At 49.7% G+C, this 15201-nt stretch overlaps 2 protein-coding genes across 2 annotated transcripts in view; one reads left to right on the top strand and one right to left on the bottom strand.

The window, feature by feature from the left end:
• Positions 1-15201, top strand: part of ANGPT4 (angiopoietin 4) — a 48020-nt gene that overhangs the window by 15119 nt on the left and 17700 nt on the right. Inside the window, exons 2-3 of the mRNA XM_077112108.1 lie at positions 12132-12275; positions 13854-13975. Of these exons, the coding sequence (XP_076968223.1) occupies positions 12132-12275; positions 13854-13975 (266 nt within the window). The remainder of the gene's footprint in view (positions 1-12131; positions 12276-13853; positions 13976-15201) is intronic.
• FAM110A (family with sequence similarity 110 member A) overlaps positions 7442-15201 on the bottom strand; it is a 61626-nt gene continuing 53866 nt past the window's right edge. Inside the window, exons 2-3 of the transcript XR_013156299.1 lie at positions 11096-11156; positions 7442-7477 (exon numbers count right to left, since the gene is read on the bottom strand). The gene's annotated coding sequence lies outside the window, so the exon portion shown is untranslated. The remainder of the gene's footprint in view (positions 7478-11095; positions 11157-15201) is intronic.

The raw sequence follows: 15201 nt of genomic DNA, 5'->3' as shown, positions 1-15201 counted from the left end.
CCCCAGTGCAGCTGTTTCCAAAGCAAAGGCATTTTCCCCCCAGAAAGGAATTTGTAAAGAAGCTTAGTTCATTCTAAGTGACAAGGGAGCCAGAGCAGAGGTGACAGGATGTGATTCGGGTGTCCATGAGTCTCATGGGTTGGGGGCAGGGGGAGCCAGGACGGAAGCTGAAAGGGCAGTGAACCCACACCGGGGGTGATGGTGGCTGTGACTCGGGGGACAGGGTGGGGCTGGGAGGCACGGGCAGATTCTAGGTGGAGACCACGGCCCGGCTGTGGGGCCGGAGAGAGGGGGCAGCGAGGAGCATGTCTGGACAACTACAAGGATGGAGTTCACAGACAGATGAAGCTGTTTGATCAAAGTTATGCAGCACAAACATGATGCAGAGCTGAGACTAGAAACCAGGGTCCCTGTCCGGAGTTCGTGCCACTCCACTCTCCCCACCGCTCCCTGCCGTTCTTGGGAGGTGTCCTGGGGAGGAGTCCTCAACCTTCCCTGACTTATAGGTTCGTTTTTGGTCTGGTTCAAGGAACAAGCCAGGGGCAGGGGACCTGGGAAATGGTTCAAGCAGGCAGAAGCTGGCAGTGGGGCCTGCCTGGCCTCTGGCCTCACTGGCAGGAGGGCTGAGCCCCAGGTCCTGCTCTGGGGGTGATGGGGAGGCTTCCACCCATCCTGACTCCCCGGCCTTCAAACCCAGCAGGCCTGGCTATGAACTCAGTGTCTGTCACCAACCTGAGTGACCGAGACGGGGTGACCCTATCTCTCTAAGCTCAGCCTCCCTACAGGGGCCGGGGATGAGGAGTGAAAGAGAAACCCTTTCTAAGGCGTCCAAGCCCTCCTGGCACACAGCAGGGGGAACGTAAAGGGTTACCAGGACAACCACCGTCCTCCAGGAGCCCCCTACTTTTGTGCCTATCCCTACTTCATGTCCAAGGAAATGGCCTGGTAAAGCCCCGCCAGCAAAGGGCAGCGGGGCCAGAGGCCAGGCCAAATGCGCCCTGTGCTGGGACAGAGCCTCCAGACTCCCAAGGTGCCGCCCAGCCCGGGCTGCAGGTGGAGATGCTGTGACAGACCAGCAGCAGCCCCAGACTTGGGAGCTAATGACAACGACAGCGGTAACTGCAGCTGACGTCACTGCAGCCCCCCCAGGTGCCAGCACGGTCTCATTTTGTCCTACACCAGCCCCGTGAGGGAGGCACCCTAACTGTCCCCATTTTACAGATAAGGAAACTCAGGCTCAAAGAGAGGAGTCGAGGCTGGGTGGGAACACAGACCCTCTCTGGGTTTGCAGTAAAAAAGTATTCCTAGAGCAAGAGGAAGCTTCCGGAAGCTCTCAGGGGGGACAGCAGGGAAGACCATGACGCTCGCTGTGCACGTGCCAGGTGCCATCCTGGTTCTTTGCCCAGGTGCCTCATTCATCCCTCACTTCAATCTTGAAAGGGGCTATTTGGGTCACCCCCTCTTTTGATAGATAAGAAAACTGAGGTTTGGAGACAAACCATGAGGTCCCATGGCCAGTTAATGGAGAAGTTGGGGTTCAAACTTAAGAGTCTAGAGTTCTTATGATAGAATCCTTGCAGCCTCTGGAGGGGTCTCTGTTGGGCCTCACCCTCCTCCCACATCCCCCCACCCTCCAGGACAGACCAGGCTTCCAGCTGACATCCTGCTGGCGGCAGTCCCCAAGGGCTCCACAAGCGTCATGGGCACCCCAGCTGCCTGCCCAGCTCAGCTTTGTCCACCTGGGGTCTTGGAGGTGGATCCCACGCCATCCCCACGCTGCCAGTCTCCTGCTTGGCCCAGCATCCTAGGACGGAGAAGTCACAAGCACTTCTACGGACAAGGCCTTTGGCTATGACCACCACGTGCGTGACGCTCCTCCCTTCAGCCTCACCAAGTGGCACGGTTATCACCCCATGAAGGCCGGAAGGGGAGGCTGTGAGGCAGCCCAAGCTGAGATGTATTGTTCCTGTAAATATAGTTCTTTCTCTCGCACTGCTATTACATTTCCCAGTGACTGCACCTTAGAGCTTCTCAATGCAGTTTATTTCCAAGCTATTTCTTCGGGGCCGTGGGGTTGGGTAGGGAGGGGGTTCCAATGCATTCATTCAATTTGACAGTATCCATGCAGCAACTCTGGATTTCTCAACACCCTTCCAGGCATCTGAGGTCTTAGAGCTGATGTTCCACTGTGTGGAAGGGGCACCAGGGGGCTTGTGTCCTGGGCCCTGGGCCCCTCTGGCATCTAATGAAACTCGGGACCATCCCTCAGAAAAATGTTTTTAAAAACATAAAATTAAAGGCACAGTTTTCCAAAGAAAATTTATAAACTGTAAGTTGCATTGACATACAGATTCAAAAATATTTCTTAAAACGGATTTGTGATATGGTCATTTATTGCTTCTGATATTAAGACGATTAAGTAACAGGATTTCACGGTGGCTCTAGTAGCCGTCATCATTTCGAGGGTAAACAATATGTTGGGGCATCCACAACCCCTGGGACGAGACGGGAGTAGAGCTGTGAGCCTGCACAGGCCTGCCAACAGCACCGTGGCAGCTTGTGGCCTACATTCATTGCTGTCGAAAAACTCATTTCAGTGGGGAAAGAGAATAGTTGTTTTCCATCCAAGTCTACAGATTCTCTGAATTCATGCCGCAGATTCCTCGGGATTCGGGGAACATCAGTTAAGAAAACTTAGTTCATATATGTTGTTTTTGTTTTACAGCCCATACCCCAGTAGGATATACCCACTATTTATGTCATGTTAGTTTCTCATTTCTGGTCCTCCCAAGCCGAGTTTTCTAAGAGAAAATTATCTATTTTTTTTTTTTACATTTTTTATTGTGAAATACAACGTATATACAAAAAAGCAATAAACTGCAAGTGCATTTTAACAAGTAGTTATAGGACAGGTTTCAAAGTTTGGTATGGGTTACAGTTCCACAATTTCAGGTTTTTCCTTCTCCAAGACACTGGAGACTAAAAAGAAATGTCAGTATTCAGTAGTCATATTCATTTGTTGAATCTTAACTCCTCTGTTATAATTCCTCCTTCTTCTTTGATCCTTCGCCCAATCTGTAGGGATATTTGGGTCATGTCCATTCTAACTTTTTCGGGTTGAAAAAGGGATGTCGACATTATGGGATGAGGGATGGGACCAGCTGATGTTCTCGGAGAGGCTGGCACCTCTGGGTTTCAGGATTTATCTGACCTGGGAACCATCTGAAAGTTTTAGGTTTCTAAAAAGTAAACAGTGTGTGCAACTTTTCATATACTGTTTTTAAATATTACATTAATTATGCCTGTCTACATTCTCATTCCATTTTCAAAACCCAAGTAACTTAGTAGTATGTAACGTGAAAAGATGTTCCTTCACCATCACACCCCCCACCCCCATGGCCCCCCACACCCAAAGCCAATCATCATGGTTAATAATTTGCGTCTTCGAGGCCTTTATCTCTCTGTACATAAAAAGCCATCACTTGGATCTTTCTTGTACAAAATGGGCTCACACTGTAGGTTCTGCATTTTGTCTTTTTGGCTCAACAGTCTATGTGGGGTATCTTTTCAGATCATCCCTCTAATGAAGCTTCCTCTCGTTCTCCTGAACTCTCGTGTATCATCCATGATAACCCATGACACGAACGTACCGGAATTGAGAAGCCTACACGCATCGGTTCCTTAGCCAAGCCACCGGCCCCTCCCATGACTGTCTCAGGAATCCACCCTAGCACCCGGGGAAGAGGAGCTATGATTATCCCCATTGTACAGAAGATGCTCAGACAAGTAGAGGCATCTACCCAACCTGCTTACACAGCCAGTAAGCTGAGAGTTGGGATTCAAATCCAGGCCCATCTGATAGCGGTTTACAAAATGCTTTTCCCGAATACGAACTACATTCACCATCTCCACGGAAGAGGCAAGCAGGGCAGGTCATTGACATTGATCTACTCTTTTTTGCACCTCAGATCCACAGTCATGCTCCCACCTGAGGCCCTTTACACTTCCTTGCCTTTCCCACCAGCTGGAATCCCCTTCCTCTGGACTTGCCCACAGCTGGCTTCTGCTCATCCTCTCAGCTCAGGTGACCTCCAGTGGGGCTGACTGGCCCCTAGCCCCACTCATCACCCTGCCTTACGCTCCTCCTGGCACATCACTATCAGAATTTAACTGTTTTATTTAGTGGACACCCCCTGGAATTGGGGAACTTGCCAGTTTTGTCCATTCCTGATTCCATAGTACTGAGAGTAGGACCTAGCACGTAGTAGGTGCTCAAGAAATGATTCCTGAATTAGTGGATGAAACGCAGTGGAGGAGAGGATTAGTTTAAGGAAACATTTAGCATTGCTCTATATATTTTTATCTGGGACATTTGATAGACTTTGAGCTTGTGGGGTTTTCATCAAGGTATAACTCACATACGGCAAAATTCATCCTTTGCACAATTCTGTGAGTTTTGACTGTATGAGTTGTCAAAACCTATTGTGTAACCCCCACAATCATGGTAAAGAATATGCCCATCATCCCGGAAAGCTCCCCAGGGCCCCTGGGCAATCCGTCCCCACCCTTGCCTCCAGCCCCTGGTAACCACACATCTGATTTTTATCCCTACATTTTTGGTCTTTCCAGAAAGTCATATAAACGGAATTCTACAATGTGTAGGATCTCAAGTCTGGCATATTATATTTGAGATTCACCATGTAACTGCACATACCAATACTTCATTCCTATTTAATGCTGAGTAAATCCCATTGGATGGATGAACATATTGTTCACCAGTTGCAGTTCTTTTAACGTAAATAATGCAAGAGAAAAACAGGTTCAAGCAGCTCTCCTCGGCCGCTGAGAACACTCATCCACAGATACTCATCTGTTGTCCGTCTGTCCAGAATCCACTTCCTCCCCCAGCCCCACCCAGTCAAAACTCCTTTTCTTTCCTTCATATGCCTTTTCATATGCCCCCTCTCTGACAAAGAGTAGGGCTCACTGTCCCCACGTCGCAGATTTGGAAAATGAAGCTCAGAGCCATGTAGTGATTCTCCAAGAACCCACAACTGGAGCGTAGCAGAGTCAGAACTCGAACCTGGGGCAGAATTCAAACCTGGGGTTGAGGCGGGGCGCGGCAGTCCGCAGGCCAAAGCGCAGCTTCTCTGAAGGCTGGTAAAGTAGTGGTGGGGGGGTGGGGGGGTGTCAGCTCGTTTCCCATCTCAGGCCTGAGAAGTTGCCGGCATGAGAGTGACAGAGATGGGGGCAGATCCAATCCTGGGGTGGGGATGGGGGTGGAGGTGGCTGGAGACCAGAACTTCCCATCCTGGGTTGGTTTCTCCTCCACGATCCTTCCCTGCCCCTCTGGCTGGTGCCTGAGCCCTGGCCCAGCCCCAGACCCCACCACACAGACCAATGTTAGTTGCCAGACACTAGCCCGGTCAAACTGGGCCCATCTGGCCTGGATTATCCCTCCCAGGACCCACGCTGGTGGGTGGGTGTGGCAAATTGGGTGATGGGCCCCAGCTGTGGGTACCTTCTGCTCCGCCCTTGCAACCACAGGACAAGTTGGGGACAAGTAGGGGTGCTTAGGGAGCTCTGGCCACTCAAGAGGACCCCAAACCCACCCTGAGCCCTCTGGTCAGCTCTGCAGACTTGGAGACCTGGAGGAACCAGGAGTCTTGGCTAAGCAAGGAGTCTTGGGGTACAGCTTCTCAGGAGGTGACCTTGGGCAAGTTGTAGTCACTTTCTGAACCTCAATCTGCCCATCTGCAAATGAGAGGCTTGGAGGAGATGCCTGTGAAGGTCTCACCTCAGCCATGAGCTTGCTGTCTCATGGCCTGGGAATTCAGGAAATCTGCATTTTAAACCAGGTTCCAGCAGGTTCTTGACCCATGGAAAGGTCCCAGGCCAGCTTCAGTATAACCCTGCTAACCCTCATCCATCCTGGTAGCTGATAGAGGAGCCGCTGGTAACTGATGATAGAGGAAGGCTGGTCCCAAATTAACCATATTGAGGATGGGGGGTGGGAGGAGGGAAGCTCCCATGGGTGATTCTAAGCAGCAGCCAGGGTTGGGAACCACTCCCTGTGGTTTCTTACCTGTTTTTCTTGTTGTCCATCCCCCTACCCCCATCCCCCACCCCCCACCAGCAGACAGGAAGCTTCTTTGGAGAAAGCACCATGGACTCTGATTTCTCTTTTCCCTGAGTCTCCTGAGGGCTCCTGGCACAAAGCACGGCACAAAGCTGGTGTTCCATCAGTGCTTATTTTTTATAACCAAACGTTTACTACCATGAGCCTCATTTAACCCTCATGTAGGTTATGGTACTATCATCAATCAGTTTAGGGGTGGGATTGAGGCCAGAAAGGTCAAATAACTTCCCTGAGAACACACAGCTAGCAGGTGGAGGAGTCAGGATGCAAATGTGGGGATGGTGGCACAGGGGGGAGTGAAGGGAACTTGACCTTCCAAGGGAAGTCCCTCTTCTAACTCCATAGTCATGTCTCAGTGTCTCCCCTAGACCAGGACCCCCCCGAGGAAAAGGATTTGGTGTCTCCTCCCTCCCTGAGTCTCTGGGGCACACAGAGGTGTTCGGTAAATGCGGGTTAAATGAACTGAATCCTCCAAGCTCAGATGCAGCAGTTTAATTGCTTCCTGCCTCCAGGCGTCTCCCAGCCAGCGGCTGGAGGTGGGAGATGGGTGAGGAGGGTGGACTCCAGTGAGGAGAAATCACTCATTTATTCCCTCAACCATCAGTGCTAAATGTTTGTTTGTTTCAAGCAAGCGTTGGGAGCTTTGGTCTCTAACATAATGACGATACTTGTAACAGAAAGCAGAGTGGGTGGTAATACGATTCACATGTTAAAATGAGAGTCCTGGCTGCGGGGAAGGGGTTGGAGTGGCCGGTGGGTGGCCCCATGGAGACCATGGTCACGTGAAGCAGGATTTGGGAATGAGGTTGGAGCTATGGCAGGCAGAATTTGCTAGTGGTTTGAGTGTGATGGGCAGAAGCATCACCATTTCCATCATGGACGTGGTCGGCTTGTGACACTGGTCAGGTGCCCACGCGGAGATGTCAGGTGGGCAGGACATGCAGGGGACAAGCTCGAGTGGGAGGCGAAGACGGGGGGGGGGGGCACTGTCTGCATGGGGATAACGTGAAAGTCCTAGGATGGACGCAAGCACCTGGGGCACAGGCCCCAACATGTTGAGGGTCCAAACCCTCTGATATCTGGTGATGCTGATGGAGGCCGCTTCAGGATGATGCTTTATACACATAAAATAAAAGTATAAGAATGCCCAATAATACAGAAATGGAAATCAAAATGCTAAAAGTCAAATCTGTGACGGAGTTGTAACTTTAAACAAGATCCAGCAGTGGGTTGGATAATTTCCATAATGCCGAAGTAATGGTGAGTAAAAATAGTGTTTCAAGGTACTTGTGTTGTGCTGAAGTCGCAGGATCTGCTGATACCGCTGGGGCTTGTGGCCTGAGTTTATAACAGAAGGAAAGGTTAAATTTGAACTACAGGTTATTTAGACCAAAGATGTCATTTTTTCACTCACCCGAGTTCCTGGACCCCCTGAATTCTCGTCCCAGACCCCATGGCCCCCTCGATGCAGGGAGTGAAGCAGGAGTCAGAGGAGGGGGCCGGGGAGCTCAGGGGAGACCCGGGAGAGGCGGCGTCAGAAGCGCACCCGGAAGCAGGGAGTGGCCGCCGACAGTGGCGGCCGCTGGGCCTCCAAGGAAGACGCCACCGTCGCGTCCCTAGAATTGGAGCCCAGGAGGACCCTGGCGGCTGGTTAAAGAATAAAGGGGAGCGTCAGGGCTGGAGCCCCATGACTCAGGGTTGCTCAGGGGGCTCCCCCTTTGTGGGTCATATTTTTTCTTGAGAGTGGTAAATACACAGATTTTCATTACGTTGTTTCTTTATATTATTCTTAATGCGTTTTTGTATGTATGTAATACACCATACCAAAATTGTTCATGATCTAAAAAAAAAAGTGGAGGCGAGAAATGGAGACAATGTGTTGAAGAGGTGTGCTGTGAGGGGAGAGAGGAACTGGGGAATGAACTGGAGGCGGGCGTGGGGGCTGAGGTTTGGTTTTTTTAATTTTAAGATGGGGGCTGTTGGAGCACATGTGTGGGTTGCAGGGGGCAGTGGGTGAGGGGCTGATAATGCAGGGGAGGGAGGACAGGAAAAAAGGGACAAAGTCCTCAAGAAGTTTCTGAGGGGCTTGTCTCTCTGGCCCGCCTTTCCTTCTGTGATCTCTATATGGACGAAAGGGGCTCTGAATAGCAAAAACCATTTTGAGAAAGAAGGGCAACGCTGGAGGACTCATACGTCCTGATTTTAAAATGTATTACAAAGCTACAGCAATCAAAATAGCACGGTGGGCAGTGCCATGGTGGCTCAGTGGCAGAATTCTCACCTGTCATGCCGGAGACCCAGCCAGGTTCGATTTCTGGTGCCTGCCCATGCCAAAACAAAACAAACAAAATGTATATATATATAGCATGGTACTGGCCCAAGGACAGACACATAGACCATTGGAAGGAGATTGAGAGTTCATAAATAAACCCTCACGTTGATGGCCAATTGATTTTTTTTTTTTTTTAATACATGGGCAGGCACCGGGAATCAAACCCGGGTCCTCTGGCGTTCCAGGCAAGGGCTCTTACCTGTTGAGCCACCATGGCCTGCCCAGATGGCCAATTGATTTTTGATAAGTGGGCCTACTCCACTTAATTGAAGAAGGAATAGTCTCTTCAACAAATGGTGCTAGTAAAACTGGATATCCTTGTGCAAAAGAATGAAGGTTGACTCCTACATCATACCACATACAAAAATTACCTAGAAATGGATCAAAGACCTAAATATAAAAACCAAAACTATAAAACTCTTAGAAGAAAACATGGGGAACTTCTTCAAGGCCTCATGTTAGACAACGGTTTCTTAGACTTTACACCCAAAGCAAAAGCAACAAAATAAATAATAGATAAATGGGACTTCATCAAAATTAAAAACTTTTGTGCATCAAAGGACTTCATCATGAAAATAAAAAGACAACCTACAGAATGGGAGAAAATATTTGGAAACCACATATCAAATAAAGGTTTACTATCCAGTATATATTAGGAAGTTCTACAACTCAACAACAAAAAGACAAAAAATCTAATTAAAAATAGGGCAAAAGACTTAATAGACATTTCTCAAAAGAAGATACACAAATGGCCAATAAACACATGAAAAGATGTGTTTATTAGCCATTAGGAAAGTGTAAATCAAAACCACAGTGAGATACAATTTCACACCCACTAGAAAGGCTAATATTTAAAAAATGAAAAACAAGTGTTGGAGAGGATGTGGAGAAGTAGGAATGCTTGTTCATTATTAGTGGGAATGTGAAACTGGGAAAAACAGTTTGGCAATTCCTCAGAAATTTAAGTATAGAATTACCATATGGCCTGGTAATCCAAATTCTAGGAATAAACCCCAAAGAATTGAAATCAGGGACTCAACCAAGTATTTGCACACCTATGTTCATAGTGGCATTACTCACAACTGCAAAAAGGTGGAAGCAGCATAAGTGGCCATCACAGATGAATGGATGAACAAAATATGATATACACATACAAGGGGAATATTACTCAACCCTGAAAAGGAATGAACTTCTGATACATGCGACATGTATGAACCTTGAAGACTTCACGTTGAGTGAAATAAGCTAGGCACAAAAGGACAAATACTAATATGATTTCCCTCAAATGAAAATAATTAGAATAAGTAAATTGATAGAGTCAAAAGCTAGAACACAGGTACCCGGGCTGGGGTGGGGCTTTAGGAATGAGAAGTTAATGCATAATTGGAACAGAGCTTCAGTTTGGGGTAATGGAAAAATTTTGATAATGGATGGTGGTCATGGTAGCCTGACATTGTGAATGTAATTAAGAGCACCAAATTATTTTTTGAATGTGGTTAAAAGGGGATAATTTAGGTTATTTGCATATATATTAATAGAATAAAGATAATTTAGATTGTGATGTACTTTGAAATTTTTGGTTTTGTGTATATATGTTATTTTTCACAAAAAAAAGAAAAAAAAGAGAAGGAGGAGTATAACAGAGAAGATAGGATTTAACATGTGAGTATGACTATTGAATCATTGTATTGATATTTCTTTTGGTCTCCAGTGTCTTAGAGCAGCTAGAAGAAAAAATGAAAAATCATACAACTGTAACCTATACCAAACTTTAAATCTGTTCTATAGCTACTTGTTAAAATGTGCTTGGAAATGTATTGCTTTTTTGTATATATGTTATCTATCACAGTTTAAAAAAGCGTTAAAAAAAAAAAGAAAAAAGAATTTGGAAACCATGTACAACACAGTGAACCCTAATAAATTATGAACTATAATTAATAGCATAATTATAATATCATTTCATTGATTGTAACAAAGTTACCACACTAATACAAAGTCTTAATAAGGACAACTGTGTGTGTGAGGAGAGTCATGGGAACTCTGAATTTGCTGCATGATTTTACTCTAAACTTGCAACTTGGCTAATAAAAAATAATTAAAACAAAAAACGAAAAACCACCAACCCAGAGTTTTTGATTCAGTAGGTGAGACCTGGGGTGAGACCTGGAAATGTGCATTTCTAATAAGCTCCTAGGGGGTGCCAATCCACGGATCACACTTTGAGAACCGCTGCTCTATCAATACAAGCCCCCCACCTGCTACCCCACCCCCACCCAACCTTTCTCTACAAGGAATATGCTCCTTCAAAATCACTCCAGGGGGAGAAAGAGAGTTGTGATGGAATCAGGGAGAAGAGATGAAGGGTGAAGTGGCCAGAGCCTGGCTCCCCAGTTGAGGTCACTACCTCTCTTTGGGGAGCACTGGTCTCCCCCAGGGGTCCTGGGAGCCGCCCTGTGTGACCTTCTGGCCCCCTTGGAAGATTGAGCAGGAGAGCAAGGGAAGGAGCCGAGGACGGGGATGGGGTGGTGGCAAGAGGCCAGCGCATGTGCAGCATGGAGTGGAAGTAGCGGAGGGCAGCAGGAGCTTTCTCCGTGGGCCCTGAGCCTGAGAAAAACACTGCTCACCTTTGTCACATGATCCTGGCTTCTCGCCTGACCAACTGCTGCTCCTGGAAAGAGTGCAGCCCTGGAAAAGAAATGCACATTAGCACGTCAGACCCCAGAATATGAGAGCAAGAAAAGCTTTGGAGATTGATGAGTCTTGCCTATTTTCAGATGGAAAATCTGGGCACCAGAAAATATAAAGTACAGCTTGGCAGATGGATCTGCAGACTCTTGTATGGGAAGAAAATGTGTCCCCTCCCCCTGTTGGCTGGCTCACTCCCAGGAAGCTGGTCAGTGGGCATGAGATTGGGGGCAATGCTCTGAGCCCTGCTGCTCCCTTTTATCATCGATTCGTTCAACAGATATATATTGAGCATCTACTATGCACCAAGAACCGTACTAGACACAGAGATAATGTGGTGAGCAAGACCAAGTGCCTTGCTTCATAGAATTGACATGCTAGAGGATGAGGCAAACAATAGACAAATATATATATATAGTCAAGTCAGGGAGTGATAATTGGAGGGAGCACGTGGATATCTGGGGGAAGAATGTTCTAGGCAGAGGAAACAGCATGTGCAAAGGCCCAGAGGTTGGCAGGTGCTTGCTGTGTTGAAGGGTTGTCATAGAGGCCGGTGCACCTAGAATGGAGTAAGCAAAGGAGGAACGAGTAGGAGAGGAAGTCAGAGTGGCAGCAGGGGGCCAGGTCAGGAAGGAACACGCAGACACAGGGAGGGCTGTGACTGGTCCTCTGAGTGAGGTGGGAGCCCTGGGAAGGCTTTGAGCAGAAAGGGAATGTGACCTGAGTTCAGTATGACAGGCTCCCATTGGCTGCCGAGGGAGGATGGACGGTGTGTGGGGCCAGGGTGGAGGCAGAGAGGCCAGGCAAGAGGCTGCAGGAGAACCCAGGCGAGAGGTGATTGGGGTCTGGCCTGACATGCTCCCAGGTAGGAAGGCCTCCCTGGTTGGGTTATGCTGTTCCAGGGAGATGCTAGAAGGGCCGGGAGCCTTTCCCCCAGCTCCTACCCCACGATCCCAGCCTCTGGTCTCCCCGCAGCTCGAGAGGTACATCCAGATGAACCTGAGGTCAAAGCTGGAGCAGGCCCAGGAGTACGAGGTCCAGAACCAGACGGCCACCATACTCGAGCTGGGCACCAGCCTCTTGAACCGGACCCTCAAGCTCACCGACGTGGAGGCTCAGGTACCAGTGGGTGAGCGGTGGGCCGGTGGGTGGGCGCCAAGGAGGCCCGCGGCTGGCCAGGCCAGCTCACGGCCCAGCCGTCTTGCCCTGACCCCTGTCCCCCGGTGAGGGTGGGGCCTCCTCTGGGCCTGTGAGCCCCGTACTCCCTCCCTGATGGCCCTGCCGGTGTCTAAAGTGTCTCCCTCCAGGCCGTGGGCCCCAGGTGGGCAGACACTGGGCTTTCTACTTGGGTAACTCCAGCGCCCGGCACAACACCAACCATGGAGTAGAAGCTCAGTGAATTCCCATTTAATTATTGCAGCACACCCCTCATCCTTTCTTTAGACAAAGCCATCTTCTGCTTCTGCCTCCCTCCATCCCCATCCATTTGTGCATCGCATCCTCTGTGCATAGCACGAAGCCCCAGGCCTGGTCCCTTCACCCATTTCTAAACTATTTCCCCCAAGCACCCACTCGGTGCCCTGTTCTGTGCTGGGTACAAGGGATGGCAGAGGGGACGCAGCAGCTAACGCAGTGTTCAAGGTACATTGGAAAAGATGGGAAATCACTCGTTCACTAGACCATAGTGGGAAAGGGGGAGGGCAAAGAACATGCAAATAAACGGAAAGGTGAGTGGATGGATGAATAATGAGTGACAGATGGGCACACATTTATTGAAAATGCTTGCCTGCGCCAGCCGCTGCTCGAGATGCCCGCTTCCAGTCTATAGCAGTCAAGACAACAGACACAAACACCCTACCCCCCATGGGGCTTACCTTTTAATAGAGCACAACGATAATGTACAAGATGATGACATATATGACAGATGCTCCTAAAGAGAAAAGCAGCGTGGCAGAAGAGGTGTGCGTGGGGAGTAGCAGGAGGGCTTGGGTTTCAGTGAGACCACAAAGGCAACGGGGAAGGTAAGACCGGAGCCAGGCGTGCTGGGAAGGGGGATTCCAGGCAGCAGGAAGAGCGAAGGAGAAAAGCCCTAGCGGCAGGTTCAGGCTGGCAGCCTCCAGGGATGCCAACGAGGCCAGTGAGGCTGGAGGGAGCCCAGGCGGTGGGGCAGGTAGTGCTGAGGGACCTGGGGCTTTTCAGCTGCATGGTTGTGATGCCACAGGAGGGTTTGGAGTGGGGTGGGGGGTGGGGGTTGCATTTTAAAAAGCGGCCCCCGGCTGCTGAGTAGAGAATGAACTATGGCGGAAAGGGTAGGAAAGGGTAGGAGTAGGGAGAGCTGAGACGAGGATGCTAGGTGATTGGGGTGGACATGGAGTGGGGCTGGGGGCCATAGAGGGAAAGGAAGTGGCCCCTTTGGAAGATGGAGCTGGCAGGACTTGCAGATGGATTGGATGTGGGAGCCAGGACAGCAGGAGGAGAGGAGCTGCCATTTGTGGAGATGGGGAAGAAGTGGAAGAGCAAATTTGCTCAGTTAGGCTTTTGAGTGAATGAATGAATGACCACAGGAACTAATGACGGGGGGGAGAAATAGGTCAGCAAGTGTTTGAAATGGCGGACCCCGCGGGTAGGAGGACAGCTGCTTGGCAGGGCTCCTGCCGGGCTTCCATGGCCCCCCACCCCCTCCTGCTTGCCGGGCAGGTCCTGAACCAGACCTTGAGAATGGAGATCCAGCTGCTGCAGACCTCGCAGTCCACCAACAAGCTGGAGAAGCAGCTGCTGTTGCAGGGCCATGAGCTCCACCAGCTGCAGGGCCTCAACAGGTGGGCACTGGCACAGGGCCAAGACAGGGGAAGGGGGTCAGGGCAGAGCTGCGGTGGAGTCAAGGTTGGGACCAGAGTGGATGGGTCCCAGGGCTGAGCCAGGGCTGTGCCTGGGGTTAGGGCTGGGGGCTGAACCTAGGCTGGTATCTGGGACAGGGGATGTCGTCCTGGGGCGAAGGACCATTTTAGGGCTGAGCAGTTAGTACTGGACCTAGGCCAGGGCGTGGATAAGGATTAAGACTCGGATTGGAATCCAGGTTGAAGCTGAGGGCCACAGTGGGCCCCAGGATGGGGACAGGAAACAGCCATTTTCTTAGGACTCAGGATACCTTCTTTCTCCCTCTCCTTCCTTTTTCTTCCTTCTTTCCTTCCCTCTTTCCCTCCTTTCTTCCTTCCTTCCCCTCTCTCTTTCTGCATGAATGCATGCCTTTATTCTGTAATTTTAACTTTACTGAGATATCATCCACATGTATCATTCCGCCTTGTCCCTATCCCAGAAGCAACAACAATTATCAGTTTCTTGGCTGCACCATCAGAGACCATCTCTGCTTTTATAAGCAAATATGCATAAGGGGAATGCCCTTAAACTCCAAGGAAAAGAAATAGTTATGAGGCATAGATGAGAGATAATCCGACATCTGAGGCTGATTTCATCTGGGATTTTGAGCTGAGCGGAGAAAATATCTACCGAGCCCAGGGGTCTGGAGGAGATGAAACCCACACAGTGACCAAGCCACGGGCCTGTCCAACACGTGCTGGGTCAGGGTGAGGCCAGCAGGGTGGCCCCGCTCCCTCTGGCCTGGGCACAGCGAATGACACTTTGTCCACCTTTTTATTCTCATCCCCCCACCTCAAGCTAGGGGAGGGCAAGGCCTGGGACGCTGTCAATCACTCTGGATTAGCAACAGGTACCTAGAAATCCACAAGCCAGAGGATCCCATCAGCAAGCTCCCTACACGTAGAGACAGCCGGGATCCTAGAACCTGACTGTGCCCAAACTCTCTCTCTCTTCCGTGGCATAACTTGGGGTCCAGGGGAAATTCCTTCTGCCCTGGCTGGACACACTTTCTTAATGTGGGGAATGAGGCAGCATAATGAAGCATGCAGTAAAATGTCTCCCTCCCATCCTGTTCCTTATCCACCCACACAACCGCACAAGAGACCACCGCCATTGCTTGTTTCTTATGTGTCCTTCCTTCCACTCATTCAGCTATTATTTTTGAGCT

Source organism: Tamandua tetradactyla, chromosome 1 (genome assembly GCF_023851605.1).
Source record: "Tamandua tetradactyla isolate mTamTet1 chromosome 1, mTamTet1.pri, whole genome shotgun sequence".
Taxonomy (NCBI): domain Eukaryota; kingdom Metazoa; phylum Chordata; class Mammalia; order Pilosa; family Myrmecophagidae; genus Tamandua; species Tamandua tetradactyla.
This window is presented reverse-complemented; position numbering and strand designations above follow the sequence as displayed.